At 47.9% G+C, this 14,706-nt stretch overlaps 1 protein-coding gene and 1 pseudogene across 14 annotated transcripts in view; one reads left to right on the forward strand and one right to left on the reverse strand.

The window, feature by feature from the left end:
* SCMH1 (Scm polycomb group protein homolog 1) overlaps window positions 1–13,902 on the forward strand; it is a 208,562-nt gene extending 194,660 nt beyond the window's left edge. For 13 of the 14 annotated variants that reach the window (XM_043878676.1, XM_043878678.1, XM_043878682.1 and 10 more), the window contains 3 exons: window positions 6,309–6,503; window positions 11,563–11,693; window positions 12,748–13,902. In XM_043878676.1, the coding sequence (XP_043734611.1) occupies window positions 6,309–6,503; window positions 11,563–11,693; window positions 12,748–12,873 (452 nt within the window). In that variant the 3' untranslated portion in view covers window positions 12,874–13,902. The remainder of the gene's footprint in view (window positions 1–6,308; window positions 6,504–11,562; window positions 11,694–12,747) is intronic. The other variant, XM_043878675.1, reaches the window with a different exon arrangement.
* Window positions 13,903–13,984: 82 nt separating this feature from the next.
* On the reverse strand, window positions 13,985–14,389 carry LOC122678144 (annotated as a pseudogene).
* Between the last annotated feature and the right edge of the window lie 317 nt (window positions 14,390–14,706).

Here is a 14,706-nt window from a genome sequence, read left to right on the forward strand (position 1 = left end):
CTAACCTACTCTAGATTGCTTTCTTTTAACCTCAGACTCTCTGTACAGAAAAGAGCATTCTTACTTGCAGTTAAGGTATTGCACTGGGAGTCTGGGCTAGGCATGGTGGAGCAGGTACAGATGAGGCAGCTTGTTAAATATCCCCTGCTGTTGGCGTTCGGGAACTCTGAGCTGTACTTCAATAATAAAAGTTAGCCCTACCTGAGATTCTGGAAGAATGGATACACGGGAGAGGGCAGCATGTCCATGAATGTTGCTGCTAATCTAGAGAGTTCTCAAAGGAATAGAAATTCAGAATTCTTAAATGGAATAACACTACTGAGACTCAAGAGAAACACACTTGTAGCAGCATGAAGAGGCTGGTAGAGATACACTTCGTGGACCTGCGGTTGTGATGAAAGCTTGGGATTGAGGCATGACCTTTCCCGGGAATTCTCTTCCAGTTTGCATCTCTCTGATTCAACTACCAGATAAGGGGAAGCAGGCTTTAGCCACTCTTCCTTCTTGCCTCACCAACTAAGAAGAGACAAAGACCAGGGTTATCACCTTCCCCATCAGCTGCCTCTCTTCCCTTCTCTGTTTTTCAGACAGATTCAGCCAGCTCTCTGCTTTCCTATGCTCTCTAACCTCTGTTTCTCGTAGTGGGTGCTCATCAGTTTGGCTCCTCTCACCCTAGTCTGTTTGCCTCCCTGAAATGTTTTAACTCTGCCCAGACAAACCAGAGCTTTGCCCAACTTTCTAATGCTTCTGTGCTCCCTCACTTATCTTTTCTGCCTGCTTGCCTACCTACCCTCTCTGCCTCACTGACCCTTTGCCCCACCCCGATCATTGATCATTTCTTAACACTTTTCTGATTAGTTATCCAAACCTCTGCCGAAGAGCTTGATCTGCATAAGCTTGATCTGCTCTGCCCTTTGAAGCTGGTATTTATTAACTTCCACCCTTCTGCCTGGCTGCCCTCTTCTACTAGTTTCACATCTGAAGGTACCACCTCTCTTATCCAGGAACTTACTGGCATCCTCTCTCCTCCCTACAGCCTTATCTCCACACTACCCTACCCATTAGAAAGAAAGAAAGGAAAGAAAAGGAAGTTGCTCAGTCGTGTCTGACTCTGTGACGCCATGGACTGTAGCCTACCAGGCTTCTCCGTCCATGGAATTTTCCAGGCAAGAGTACTGGAGTAGGTTGCCATTTCCTTCTCTAGGGGATCTTCACGATCCAGGGATTGAACCCAGGTCTCCTGCATTGCCGGCCGGAGACGCTTTACCTTCTGAGACACCAGGGAAGCCCTGTTAGGTCCTGGATCAACTGACAACCCATTTCCAATATAGCAAATAGTCACCAAATGTACATCCCATTAGGCTTCCTTACCTAAATTGAGACTTAGTTTTTTCCTCCAGTGTTTTATTTTGAAAAATTTCAGATTTACGGAAAAGTTATACAGTAATACAGTGAGCAGCCGTGTACTCTTCACCTAGACTTACCACCTAACTTTTTGCAGTATTTACTTTATCTGTTTCTCTACGTATATATGCATGTATTTCTGTCTATATATTTTTTGTTTATTTACTGAACCATTTGAGTGTTAACTGCAGATGAGAGACTTGATCCTTAAACACTTTTTTATATGTATCTCCTAGGAACAAGGAACACAATACTACTATCATTCTTGAGAACTTTAACATTAATAAAATCTACTAGTTGATATATATATAATATAGTCCATATACAGATTTCCCCAACTGTCTTAGTAACATCCTTTGTAACTTTTTTCCCCCTTATCCAAGATCCCGTGAAGAGTGATCCACTGCATTTACTTATCCTGTCTCTTTAGTTTTCTTTTGTCTAGAGCAGTTCTCCAGCCCTTTTGTCTACTTTTCATGATCTGACATTGGCATTTCGAAGAATTCAGGCCAGTTGTTCTGATTCAGATAATCTAACATTTGTCAAATACATATGTGTCCTAGATCCTGTACTGGACTATGGGGAGACAGACAACAGACTCAATCCCTGCTCTAAAAGAGTCCTCAACTGAGAGAGAACCTGTATGTAGTGAGAGCGTGGAACCGGAGGTTCTCTGGCCCAGCCAGGAATGGTGAGCAAGGAATCGGCTGTTAGTAGTAGTCCAGGAAGGATTCTTCAGGGCAGCGGTGTCAGATCAGAGTTCCTTCTTCAGAGTTACAGACATGGTAGGATTGAGGAAGAGGCCTATGAAGATTGAGAGAGAGGGGGTTCTTTCTGGGTCTCCAGTAACTGCTGATATTAAACAGGAAATCGTATTACCTTAGCCAGTCCCCATGACTGTTAATCTTCGCTGTAATTGAATCCACCTAGCATTCACCTCTGGGCCTGCTGGTTCCTCTCTGCTGAAGGAAGTGGTTCGTTTGTCCCTGGACAATAAGTTCCTTGTGCCTGTCTTTCCAGTTACCATCCAGGTCATCTAAGTTGGTTATAGAGTGGTTCTCCTGCCAAACCACCCCCCACCCCCCATGCCACACACACACACAAATTCAGAGAATAAAAGCCATGTAAGAACTGTGAAATTTCTTCAGATGCCCTTTCATTCCCATACAAGGTTTCCTTGTAGAAGTGTCAGAGTTTTAAGATGACTCAAATGTTCATAAATAGTTGAAACTTTAATGATTCAATTATTTGGTCAGACAACCAGTCAACCCAGTGTTTATTGACTGCACGATGCCAAGCTCCGATGTTGGCATAGAGGGTTCTGTCGTAAACTAGGAGTCAAGGTCATTACGCCCCACAGAGTTTATAGCCTGGTAAAGAATATGAACAAATAAGCAAAGGAATTAATTCACCGTGATGAGTGCTTTAATGGAACAGGTTCAAAGTTCAAAAGTTCAAACCAGATGTGTCAGGGAAGACTTTTCAGAAGAGATGATATATAAGCTTGGAGTAGGATAATGAGGTAAAGATGCCACAGATCCAAAGAGATGGAGGAGGGGAATGATAATGTTCTTGTTGACTGAGATGTGAGACTGTGAGGGGCAAGAGGAAACCTGACTTGTTTAAGAGGAATTGAATGTTCCTCTGAATGTACTGCTGAAATACAAAGTAGAAAAGAAGAATGTGAGTGGTGAGGCTATAGTGGTAGCAAAGGCCCAGGCAGAAAAGGTCTAGTTGACCAGCTTACGGATGTTTATTTTTGAGCTGTGAGGACCCATGAGAGTATTTAAAGCCATGACTGTGTTATGGAAGGAACATAATCCGATTTGTGTTTTTGAAAGCTCACTCAGGATACTTACTGTGTGGGAGAATAGGCTGGAGTGGAGCAAGAGGTAGGCGGGGAAACCAGTTGGAGGTTTTTGAATTCTGTGAAGCCTCCTAGATTTGGGGATTGTCCTTCCTTTGATACCAAAATCTAAATACAATTGGATGAACATCCCCATCCCAGATAATTCTGGCTGGGATTATATTTTCTTCACAGCAGTCCATTCTTCTCACTCAGAATTTCTGCTTCTGAGTCAGAGCTTAATCCACTATCCCCCACCACCCCCTCCCCCGCCCCCCTGAGGTTCTGGAGCTGATGGTTTGCCTCCACGATGTGACCCAGCGCCTCATCCTTCATTTCCCTGAGGAAAAACTTAACACAAGACTGTTCCGTGTAACAGACTAATACTGAGGTTTGGGGGTGGAAAGAAGGATGATTACCACAAAGGAAAGGAAGCATTTTTGTTCTAGTGTTTATCAGATGTTATAGCAAATACCTTACTGACCTCTTTCACCTTAGGCCTCAGCCTGCTGCTGTTTTCTGGGACCCACTCTCAGTTTGGGGGAATTCTCTGTTTCCTCTGTTCCTTCCATCCCATACCTCCTCCCTTCCAAGTTCTTAGTGGGGCCAAAGACAGATTGGTTCTTTTGAAAGGCAGATAGTAGAATGGGGGCTAGAGTTACAATAAGGCAGATCTCAGCTCAAAAAGGAAGGCATTTTGGTAATGAATCAAAAATGTCCAACGATAAAACTGATTGTAAAGGGTACTTGAGCAATGTATCATCAGCGAGTCAGATGACCACACTAGTCTGCTGGGCTAGATATGAATACTGAAGCATCTCTAGAGCCATCTGAGAACTGCTTCTGAGATTCAAGGACTCAATGCTCAGAAGCATGCTTTCCCCTTCATGGGAATAAATTGATCTCTTTTTGCAAAGGTAAGATTATATGAAACTCTAGTCTAAAAAAGTCAAAACCAAAGCTGTTTTGATAGAAGCAGGGATGAGGCCCAGACTCCACCCAGGAGCTGGGTGTACTGCAGGGCTCTGTGGAGCACAGTTGGAAAGCATTGCAGTCTTCTGCCCTGGCATGCCCCTGCTGAAGGCAGCCAGGGCCTCATTTGATCAGCATTAAGCAGACTAAGCCCTCCCAGAGCCTTGGGCATGATGCTTCACTTTTCTTCATCTCATTAGGTTAAGATTTAATGACCCTGCCTAGTCCAGGTGCCACCAGTCCAGATTTCCAGACCCCTCGACTCAGAATCCAGATTTTAGTTCGCATTCTTAGCATTGCCAAGACTAGAGACACTTAACTGATTTTGCATCAGCATCTGGTGAGCCCCTGGCATTGTCATCATAATTATTCTTCACATCTGTTAGCTCATGTGAAGTCGGTGGTACTAACCCGGACTTAGCTGAGTAAAAGGAGTACTAGAAAGGTGAGGTTATTATCATGCTGATAAATACAGAAAGTAGAGTTCATCTTTTTCTTGAGCTACTACAGAGAACTTCGGTGTACTGCTGTAACTCTGAATGAAGAATAAAATACAACTCCCTACTGTTGTAACATCCATCCCATTCTGTTTTCTCAGTTGATGTTCTAAGCATAGCAGAGGGTGAGTTTTCCCCATTTTACAGATGAGGAAACTAGTACTCAGAAAAGACAAACGAGTTACCTTGACTCACGTACATAGTGAAAGTCAGGAGCAGAGAGATGGAACCCAGGCATCCTATTTCTTGGATTGGACTCCTGTCCTTGTCTCAAAGTGGGACATTCTCTCCTGAAAAATAGGAATCTGAAACCTCACCTGCAGAAATGGGGTAGTATATGGTTTAGGTATCCTGGAAGCTCAGAGACTTCTCTCTTCAGGACCATTTCTAGGAAAGGGCTTCATCAGTTAAATTTCCAAATTTTATATGGATGAATAGCTGTCTCAGGCCAGATTTGACTGTTATCCCATAGTTTACCAAGCAATTTTAGGTGAGAATTAGAAAGTAGCCCTGAAATCCTAAACCATCTCGCCAAAGAGGTTGTAGTCTGTGCCTGGCAATTTCTTTGAATTAAGTGTTCCTCAGAGGCCCGAAATGAATTCCAAGCATTATCTTAATACAGTCTTTAAGAAAAGCCACCAAGGACAGTGTGATGCGGTTCAGAACCCAAGACATCTCCCATAAACAGAGAATGCCGTGGCCAGATCTGACTTGATATGGGCAGAACCCAACTACGAGAGGGAGTCTGTTTCAGGTTTCATAGAGCAGCGATTAGGGGCTGCTGCCTGCGGTTGGGCCGTGGCCGGGGTGTAGAAATGTCAGGGTGAGGTTCCCTTTACAAAGGCCTTCTTAGCCATTCTCTTTTGACATTCACAAATGCTTTGGAAGAAAGGGGGGTCCCATGTTATAGATGAGGAGACTAAGGTTCTGAGGAAAGCACCTTGCCTACTGAGTAGCAGAGTCAAATTCTGACCCAAATTCTGGGCTCTGTGCCCATGTTCTCACTACAGTACAACTGCAGCTTCCTTGGACTATTTCCATAAAACAAGGCAAATGTGAAAGAAGGGAGGGAACAGAAGAGCAGGTCCTTTGCAGACAAGCCTTGAGCCAGGCATCAGGAAGCATTTCTGAGATGTCCTGCTGGCTGAGAGGGTCCACTTCTAAAGTGCCCTCATGTAAACAAATATATCTCTTCTTCAGCCTTTATCCCCTGCTCTAGCATCTTGTGTGTTAGGACAGACTCTTCTCAGAATAGCTTTCTTCTTGGTTTTTTGTTTTTTTTTTTTTTTTTTAAGATTCTCTTTATCAGAAACAGCCTAACACATCCAGACCAGAAGAAAACTCAGAGACCATGTAGTCTAAAGGGAAGAGTCTCTAAGGAGATCCAAGTCCAGAGGGTGGCGCTGGGCTTGACTAAGGCCACCTAGTGAGAGCCAGTGCCAGGGCTGGTGCACAGGCGTCCTGCGGCCCAGCCCAGAGCTCTCTGTTTTGCTGCCTCTTACTCCACCCAAATGGGCTCCTGGCAGCCGGCTCCCTGGCGGTTCTTCCAGACTAGTCCCTGTTCTAACTCTGGTTTTACTGTTTTCCAGGTGAGACCTTTGCCCTGGGAAATAGTCTGGCCCGGTCTTTGGAGCCACGCTCAGACTCAATGGACTCTGCCTTGAATCCCACCAATCTTGTCAGCACTTCCCAAAACCTTCGAAATCCAGGGTACCGGCCTCTGCTTCCATCCTGCAGTCTCCCACTGGGCACTGCCTCAGCTGTGCGCAGGCTCTGCTCCAGGGGTAAGCTTTTCAGAGTTCTGGCTCTCCTGCCCTCTCTCATTCTTTTCTTCTTTCCTGCCTGAACCTTGGGAGGCCAGAAAGTACTTAACTCTGTTGCCCCCTCCACCTAGAGAGGTCAGACTGGGGCCTGGCCCCATTACACCTGACGAGGCACCTGGGGAGCAGCTGAAGCTCTGGGATTAGCTTGAGAACAGCAGGAACCAAAAGCCAACGACTCAGAGCCAAAGGGATGGGGAAGGAGCCCTTCATTCATTCATGAGCCATTTATGTGAGCACCATCTGTGTTTGTCAGGGGGACACAAAAATCAATCATCTCTTGTCCTTAAGGAGTTCAAAATCTTGTAGGAGAGACAAACACTTAAATAGATAATAGTAAAATAACATCTAGAGTGTGGCTGCAGAGATGAGTTGTATGAAAACTGAAAGAAGGAACACCTCACTCAAGCTTGTTATCCAGGGTAAGCTTCCTTGAGAAAGTGTCTGAGGTTTTAAAGGTTGACTGTGTGAATGTATCAGGGGTAGTGGTAGGTGGGGGAGAGCTTTCCAGGGAAGAGCGTGCAGCATGGACAAGGGCAGAGGAATGAGAACTAATACAGATTGTACCAGCAAGTATATGCAGTTTGGTATTACTGAAAAACAAAGGGTAATTCTGGGGCTTCAAAGAGAAAATCCTGGAAGGGTCAGCGGTCATACCATAGAGGACCTTAAATGCCATGTTAAAGAGTTTGGGGTTGATCTTGTAACTAATGGGAAGCTCTGGAGACTTTCACTGGAGGCAAGACCTAAACAGGTTTGTGTTTCAAATAGGTCATTGACTACTGTGTTGAGGATGGATTTGAGGAAAGACAAGACTAGAGAGACCGCTCAGAAGGTTACTAGAATGGGCTACATCCAAAATGATAAAGGCCTAGATTAGGGCAGTGGTAGAAGGTTTGTAGAAGAGAGAATAGATGTGAAAACTCTTCATGAGGTAAATATAGTCAGATTTAAGGGTTGGGAGGAAGGAGTGGGAATGTCGCCCAGGTTTCTAGAAGGGGTGATTAAATAGATGGTGCCATTCTCTGAGAGAGCGAACCAACCATAGAAGAGAAGGGGAAGGTGGGATACCCAGCAGGCAGTGGCCATGCAGGTCAGATCCTCAGGGAAGAGGACTGAACTGAAGTTACATATTTAGGAGTTAGTGGATAGAAGTTGAAGCTATAGAGTAAAATGACACCCGCTCCCCAGAAGTTTGTGTAGAATGAAAAGAACAGTTGACCAAAGAAAGAGTTCTAGGAACCAACAAAGTTCAGGAGGAGGGAGCATGAGGAGGATCCTCCCAGGGGACAGAGGAGTCGTCAGATGTGAGGAAAAGCAGAAGAACTGGATACTGTGGTGGCCATGGGTACTGTTTTAAGAGTATAACCCAAAAAGTTTCAGTAAAATAAGGACTGAGAAATATCTACTGGAAATGGTGATTAGAGGGTAATTGGTGATCTTAGTAAGTAAGAGGCAGGTTCAGTGGTGCTGGAGGCTGGTGAGGGAGGTTTGCAGTGGGTAGGCATATCAAGGAGAGTTTGATGAGGAAAAGGAGGAGGTGACAAAGAAGGTCTTCTAGAGTGGGTGCATGCTGGGCATGTTTGTCAGCAGACAGCCTGAGCCTTCCTTGAAGAAGAAATTCAGAATATAGGAAAGAGGAGAAATGAAGGCCGTGGAGGTGTTGGGAAGGATTAAGGGTCAGTCTTATGACAGAAGAAGGCAAACCTTTCTGAGACTGGAAGAAGCCTGTGGCCATGAGTGAATGGAGAGAGGGCTGAGTAGGGAGGGGCTCGGGAGTGCTGGGAGATTGAATGAGCCATAAAGAATACAGGAGAAACAGGTCAAGGAAGAGGGGATGATTTGCAGAAACACCAGAGGTCCTGCCATGTTTGGAGCTTGGAGACCAGTTTGCAAGGGCTATGATTTTCTTCTTTGGTTCTTAGAAACCTACATGTGGGTGAGAAAAGACAGTTTGAGAGTTAAGGTTATATGTTGAGCTAGCAGGACAACAGAGGGTGGGGAGCATGTAGTCAGTGGACCTGGAGGAGGAGTGGTTTAGATCATCAACACTGTCTCCGGACAGTGGGGATAGAAGCAGGGCTGAAAGATGGCTGAAGGATGGGGAGACTGTAAGTCTGGTGTGCTAAAGGTCTTTGTGATATAATGGTCATAGTGGACATACGTCCCGAGAGAGTTGGAAAGGTGGGAGGCTGGGGTCAGAGAGATGGGTGTTTAAAATTCTGAAGTGGATTTGTTCAAAGTGATCCAAGAACTAGACAGTAATGTTGGTAGTGGGTATTTGAAGTAGAATAGCAATGAAAATCACTGGAAGCAAAGCAGTTGGATGTTTTTCCTCTGAGGATTATGGCAGCAGTTAGGATGGAACCGGAAGTTAGTGAGTTAAATACCCAAAAATCTTCACTTAATAAAGAGCAGAAACCCAGAGATCTGTAAATGTATGTGATCAGGAAGAGCAGATGCTCAGTACATGTTTGGCCTCTGAAGAACACTAGCTTCCATTGGAGGATGATCTAAAAGCAGCAATGGGGAGACAGGAGAAAGCCATCTCCAAACCCACTGTGGCCTCCCCCAGCCCAGGGACAGATTAGGTGTGGAAAAATAAGAAGAGTCCATTAGCAAGGCCTGCAGGAGCAGAGGGGATTCTGAGGAAGGCTGAGACAGAGAAGCCCAGGATACTGCTTCCCAACCTCAACCCCAACAAGGCTCCAGATGGAGCCACATAAGGAGCTCTGAAGTAGAGTCCCTGCCTTGAGACTTAAGTCGCCTCAGCCTCAAGACAGACCTAGTCTTGTGGGGGAGACAGAAAAATATACATGGAACCATTACAGTCATCCATTCATTTAGCAGTCATATTTGAACATTGTCTGTGGCAGAGCAGGCACTCTTGTGCGCTGTGAAAGGAAAACACTCTCCTCCAGCGTGTCTCCTACGCTCAGTGCTCTGCTCAGCACTGCTTCACTTCCCCCACAAGTGCGGGTCTCCACGCACCAAGCAAGTCTGCCATGCCAGCTGGGCGTCCTGCAGTGTAACCCTGTTCTGACACTAACTCCCTGGAGGAAGCATCAGAGCCCACAAGATGATGGTTCAGTCCCACAAGACTGACCACTCCCCAACTTCAGATGCCAGTTCAAAGTCCAGGTTGTTACCTGTGTCTCTGACTGGCTTCCATGATTCCTTCCAGCCCAGAGGCTCGTGAAGCCCTGTCCTTGGGTTTTTATGGAGGCTTCATTATGTCAGCAAGATTGATTAAGTCGTTGGCCATTGGTGATTGAACTGAATCTCTAGCCCCTCTCCCTTCCTTAAAGATCGGAGGGGGCAGAACTGAAAGGTCCCAACTTCTAGTCACCTATTGGTTCCCCTGACAACCAGCCCCCATCCTTAGGACTTTCCAGAAGTACCTCATTAACATATTCAGATGTGATTGACAGGGACTTGTTATGAGTAGCAAACAATACTCTGAGCTCTTACCATGATCCAGAAGGTACCCCATCATCTGGGCCTTTCTGCCTCATCTCCTGGATGAGGCCTGGAATAGCAAATGACACTGACCTCTTAGGAGATTCCCAGGACTTTAAGTGCTGTGCCAGAAAAGAGAATGAACACAGATACATATGTTTCTTATTATTAATCACAGTATCACAAGGATTAACAGAGAACAGAAGACAGGTGATAAACATAAATGCATGAGATTGTTTTTAGGTCGTGATTGTTTTAGACTGGTGGGGGTGAACTAGAGTAATTGGATAAAGAGTGATTATGTGGGGAATAGAGTACTTTTATTAGGATATCAGGGAAGGCCTCTCAGAGAAATCAGTATTTGAGATGAAACCCAAATGTTGAAAAGGCATCAGGTATTCAAAGATGTGGGGAAAAGAACATTTTAGATGGTGGAAATTGTGTGTCTGGATCAAAGCATAAAAGCATAGCTTATTCAAGAAGCAGAAAGCCAGTGTGTCTGGAGCGTGGTGAGTAAAGGGTGGGGGGAAGGGGGAGATGAGGCAGAAAGGGCCAGATGATAGGGTACCTTCTAGACCATGGTAAGGGGTTCAGCCTTATTTCAGGTATGTATTTTGAGGCTGTTGTATTGATTGACATGATCCAATTACTTTTTAAAAGTTGTTTTGACTGCTTTATGGAGAAGAGATTATTAGAATGATGTGAAGGGGGAAAGTGTGTAGAGATTGAGCTGTAACCAAGAGATATGTGAAATGCTTTTATGAGACCAGTTTTTTCAGGATGAGACCTGGAAAAGTTTCATAAAGGAGCTGATCCTTGAAACCAGCTCTTGTTTAGTTAAGTTAGAGTCTGCCAGAAGGAAAGGAGAAACTGAAGGGCAAGAAGGGGGCACATTCCAGGCAGAGGGGATGAAGCCTGCCAGAGAGCCATGCAGGTGATGACCGTACAGAGAACTCAGATCCCACTGGGGAAATGGCCAAGACTGAAATAAAAGCTGTAAGCAGAGCACTAAATTAACACTGAGATTCCTGGTGGCCAAGGCAAAGCTGTTTTCTGCCTCCAAGTATTTGGCTATAACGAAGTCAGCTATTCTCCAGGCCTTGGAAGAGACACAAGTTATAATTATCTGCCACTTTTTTTTCTCCCTGGGCCCCAAGGACTTAGCTCTAATCTTACCCAGCTCCCGAGGTATCTCTAGAAATGGTCCCCAGAGCCAAGGCAAAAGCAGCCTCACCCACCAGCCCCTCCCCCAACCCCAACCCAGATGCTCCTCTCACCTCATCACTACCCTTGACACAGGTTCAGGCTCAGTCACAACCTCAGTGTAAAATTCCTTCTGACCATTTCCAGAATCAGCCCTATGCTTAAGATTTGAGTGAGGAAGGGTCTCAGGTCCTCAGTCGTCTTGTGGAAAAGCCCTGCTTGCCCTCGGTCACCTCTGGTTCCTCTGCTCTGGCGCTGCTCTAAGCCCACTGGTCACACAGGGCCCCGGGACAGGCTGTGGAGAGTGCAGGCGTACAGCCCAGTCCCCGCCCGTCACGGCAGGTGTCCTTCTCTCCTGCAGGGCCAGACCGCCGGGACGCCTCTCGGCTGAGTGGCCGGGACCCCTCCTCGTGGACGGTTGAGGATGTGATGCAGTTTGTCCGGGAAGCTGATCCCCAGTTTGGACCCCATGCTGACCTCTTTCGCAAACACGTAGGTGCCCCTGCCTGACCTCTCCTATATCCGCCGGGTGTCTTGCTTCTGCAGTTTATAGACTCTTAAAGGGCACAGCGATATATTTGTTCCAAGTCCCTTGAAACTGAGCACAGGCGATCCCATACAAACTTAGAGACAGAGTCTTGGGTCCCAGATGGACTTCACTGGGCACTGAACACTCTAGTGTTGGATCTGATTCAGCCACAATCCTACTGGATCCCAGGACAGGACTCTTCTCTTGTAGGAGCACTTGCTTTCCTCTCTCCCTGCTGTGGTCTAAGGCCAAGGCCAGGTTAAAGAGTCCCTTGTTGTGTGGCCCCCAGCTCTCCAGCCTCATCAGAACCCCATCTTCTTATTTTGTCTGCTGTGAGCCCCAGCATCTTGTCAAGTGACCATTTGCCCCTGTGGCCAGGGACTGCCAAGGACCCCCCTGCAGTGACCAAACTCCTGATTTGGGGCTCAAACCTGGTTCCCAGTGGCCCCTGCCGCTTGGTGCTGCTCTGCACTCTGGGTGCTCAGAACAGCTCTGCTGCTTTCACGGGTCACCTACTCCTTCATGCCAGGTGGGCTGGAGAGTGCTCTTCGATCAGGCCTGCGGGTCTCACAGCTGCTCACCGAGTGCTTGCTTTGTGTGTGGCTCATGAGGAGGGCTCCCTGCTGCCCAGGAAGGAAGGTGACTTTCCAAATAGCCCTTGAGGGTCAATACAGAAATAGTCTGTGATGAGTGACAAGGACACTGACTGGGGAGGCTTCCTGGGAAGAGTTAGGATTGAGCTTGATCTCAGAGGTTTGGAAGGGCAGGGAGGGCTGCCTCTCGGGCAGCAGAGAAAGGAGATTCCTCCAAACATGTATGAAGAGCTTAACCTGGGGGGTTCACTGGTGATGCTGGAGAGGGGTGGTTAGAGACAGAGGTGGGGAGAACAGGCAGGCTTCAGCGTCACAGCAGGTTCACAGGGCTCCGTGTGGCTGGCACCTCCCCGGAGGGTCTTTGGTGAGAACCTGGGTGGACAGACCACGCAGGCCTCTGATGGCGCCTCCCTCCTCCCCCCAGGAGATCGATGGCAAGGCCCTGCTCCTGCTGCGCAGTGACACGATGATGAAGTACATGGGCCTGAAGCTGGGGCCTGCGCTCAAGCTCTGCTACCACATTGACCGGCTGAAGCAGGGCAAGTTCTGAGCAGGGCAGTGCAGCCGGGACGGCCGAGGGGTCCAGCAGAGGGGGCTCTTCTCCCAGGAGGGAGGGCCGTCAGGCACCTCAGCAGGGTCCGAGGCCACCTCAGGACTCCAGGAGGCTGTGTGGAGCCACCCCACTGCCCCCTCCTGCCATGAGATGTCCTTCCATGAAGGACCGAGGAGCGGGGTGTGCGGCCCAGGCACTGCTCTTCCCTTCAGCCCCGTCTTGGCTCTGAGGTCCCGTGTATTTATTTCTCAAGCCTGGGTGGCCTCCCTCCAGGAGTTTAGACCGAACACCTTCCAGGTGATGGAGGAAGGGGCTGACCTGTGAGGTCTCGAAAGATGGGGCCCTGAAGCAACACTCGCACCGGGTTCCCTTACCAGCTGTTGGGCCTGGTGGTGTGGCTCCCACAGCTCCTGCCTTCTCCTCACGAGATCCACAGACCCCAAACTCATGGTGCAAACCTCTACCTTTTTTAAAAAGAGATCTTTTCTTATTATTAATTTATTGTTTCTGGCACTTGGGCAAGCCCTCCAGTTCATACCCCTCTTGCTCCAGACACTGGTTTCAGGAGGAGGGAGACCCACACAGGCCCTCTCCAGAGAGCTGTGGCCCCTTCTCAGAGGACATCACCCAGGCACCTTCTCCTTGGGATGGACAGACCTACCAAGCCTTGACCACGTCATCCAGCACAGGGAGGAGAGGGTCCCTGTCATCTCCCCTCTCTCCCTCCACTGGCCCTCTGCAGCCCCGGCCTCATCTGTGGGAACAGGAGTTCCTACCCTGCACTGCCCCGCCACAGCTCCTTGCCCTGGCCAGAATTGCTGCCAAAGAAGGTTGGGCCCAGTGTTTTAAGCCAAGAAGGCCCTAAGATGGATGGGAGAGAACGGTCTCTAGGCTGGAGTCTGGTTGCACCCACTCCACTGTCCACAGGCTTCTTTTGTAAGCAAGTCAGCAGTTCAGCTGCCCCCGCTGCCATCTGGACTTATTTTATGTCAATTTGTTTATAAATAAAAAACAATATAGATGCCAGTGTCTTTGCAATCAGTTGCCAGAGAAATCAGTATGCCTCCGAAGGGCAGGTCACTCCCCTTGCCTTTGTCATAACTCCTTGTTTTTTTTTTTTTTTTTACAAAAGTTTATTGTTAAATGTACAATAGGTTCCAAGACAACACATCATTCTAGCTATAGGCGGCAACAGATATCATGGTAGGGAATCCAGGTGTTTAAACAGGAATGGAACTAAGGGTCATCACTGCCTCAGGCGCAAGGGAACAGCTTACTTTTTGCCAGATTTCTTAATTCCACCAGTGGCCAGGGGGGCTTTCCCCGCGGCCTTTGCTTTTAGCTCCTCGAGTTTCTTCTGCTCCTCCTTCTGCTTCTGCTTGAATGCCTTATCTCGTCCATCTCCTTGGCTTGCTTCTTGGGCTGCTTCAGGGGCTTCTTCTTGCCACCTTCGCGGCCCGACATGGCGCCTGCCGCCCCTTCCCCAGACCCTGCCACCGGAAGCGGAGCTCCCCTTTCAACTCCTTGTTTTTATTTATGAGGAAACTTGGACCGGATGCTCCCTGAGTTCATGTGACTCCAGCAGTCCCTAAAGAACAGGCTGTCTGCCAGAGGCCCACTGGGGCCCAACCTTGGTAGCCCCTGGGGAGCCAGTGTGCAGTTCATGCTCTGCCCTCAAAGGGCTTTGCCCTGGTGCAGCAGACAGCAACGAGCACGGCAGCCCTGGGAAGCCCGAGCAGAAGGGACAGCGTTAGGGTCAGCAGCTGCAGCGACCTTCCGTGGCAGGGGTGAGGAGATGCAGGCTAGCCTGGCCTGCAGGGTACCCCTTGT

Source organism: Cervus elaphus, chromosome 20, assembly GCF_910594005.1.
Source record: "Cervus elaphus chromosome 20, mCerEla1.1, whole genome shotgun sequence".
Taxonomy (NCBI): Eukaryota; Metazoa; Chordata; class Mammalia; order Artiodactyla; family Cervidae; genus Cervus; species Cervus elaphus.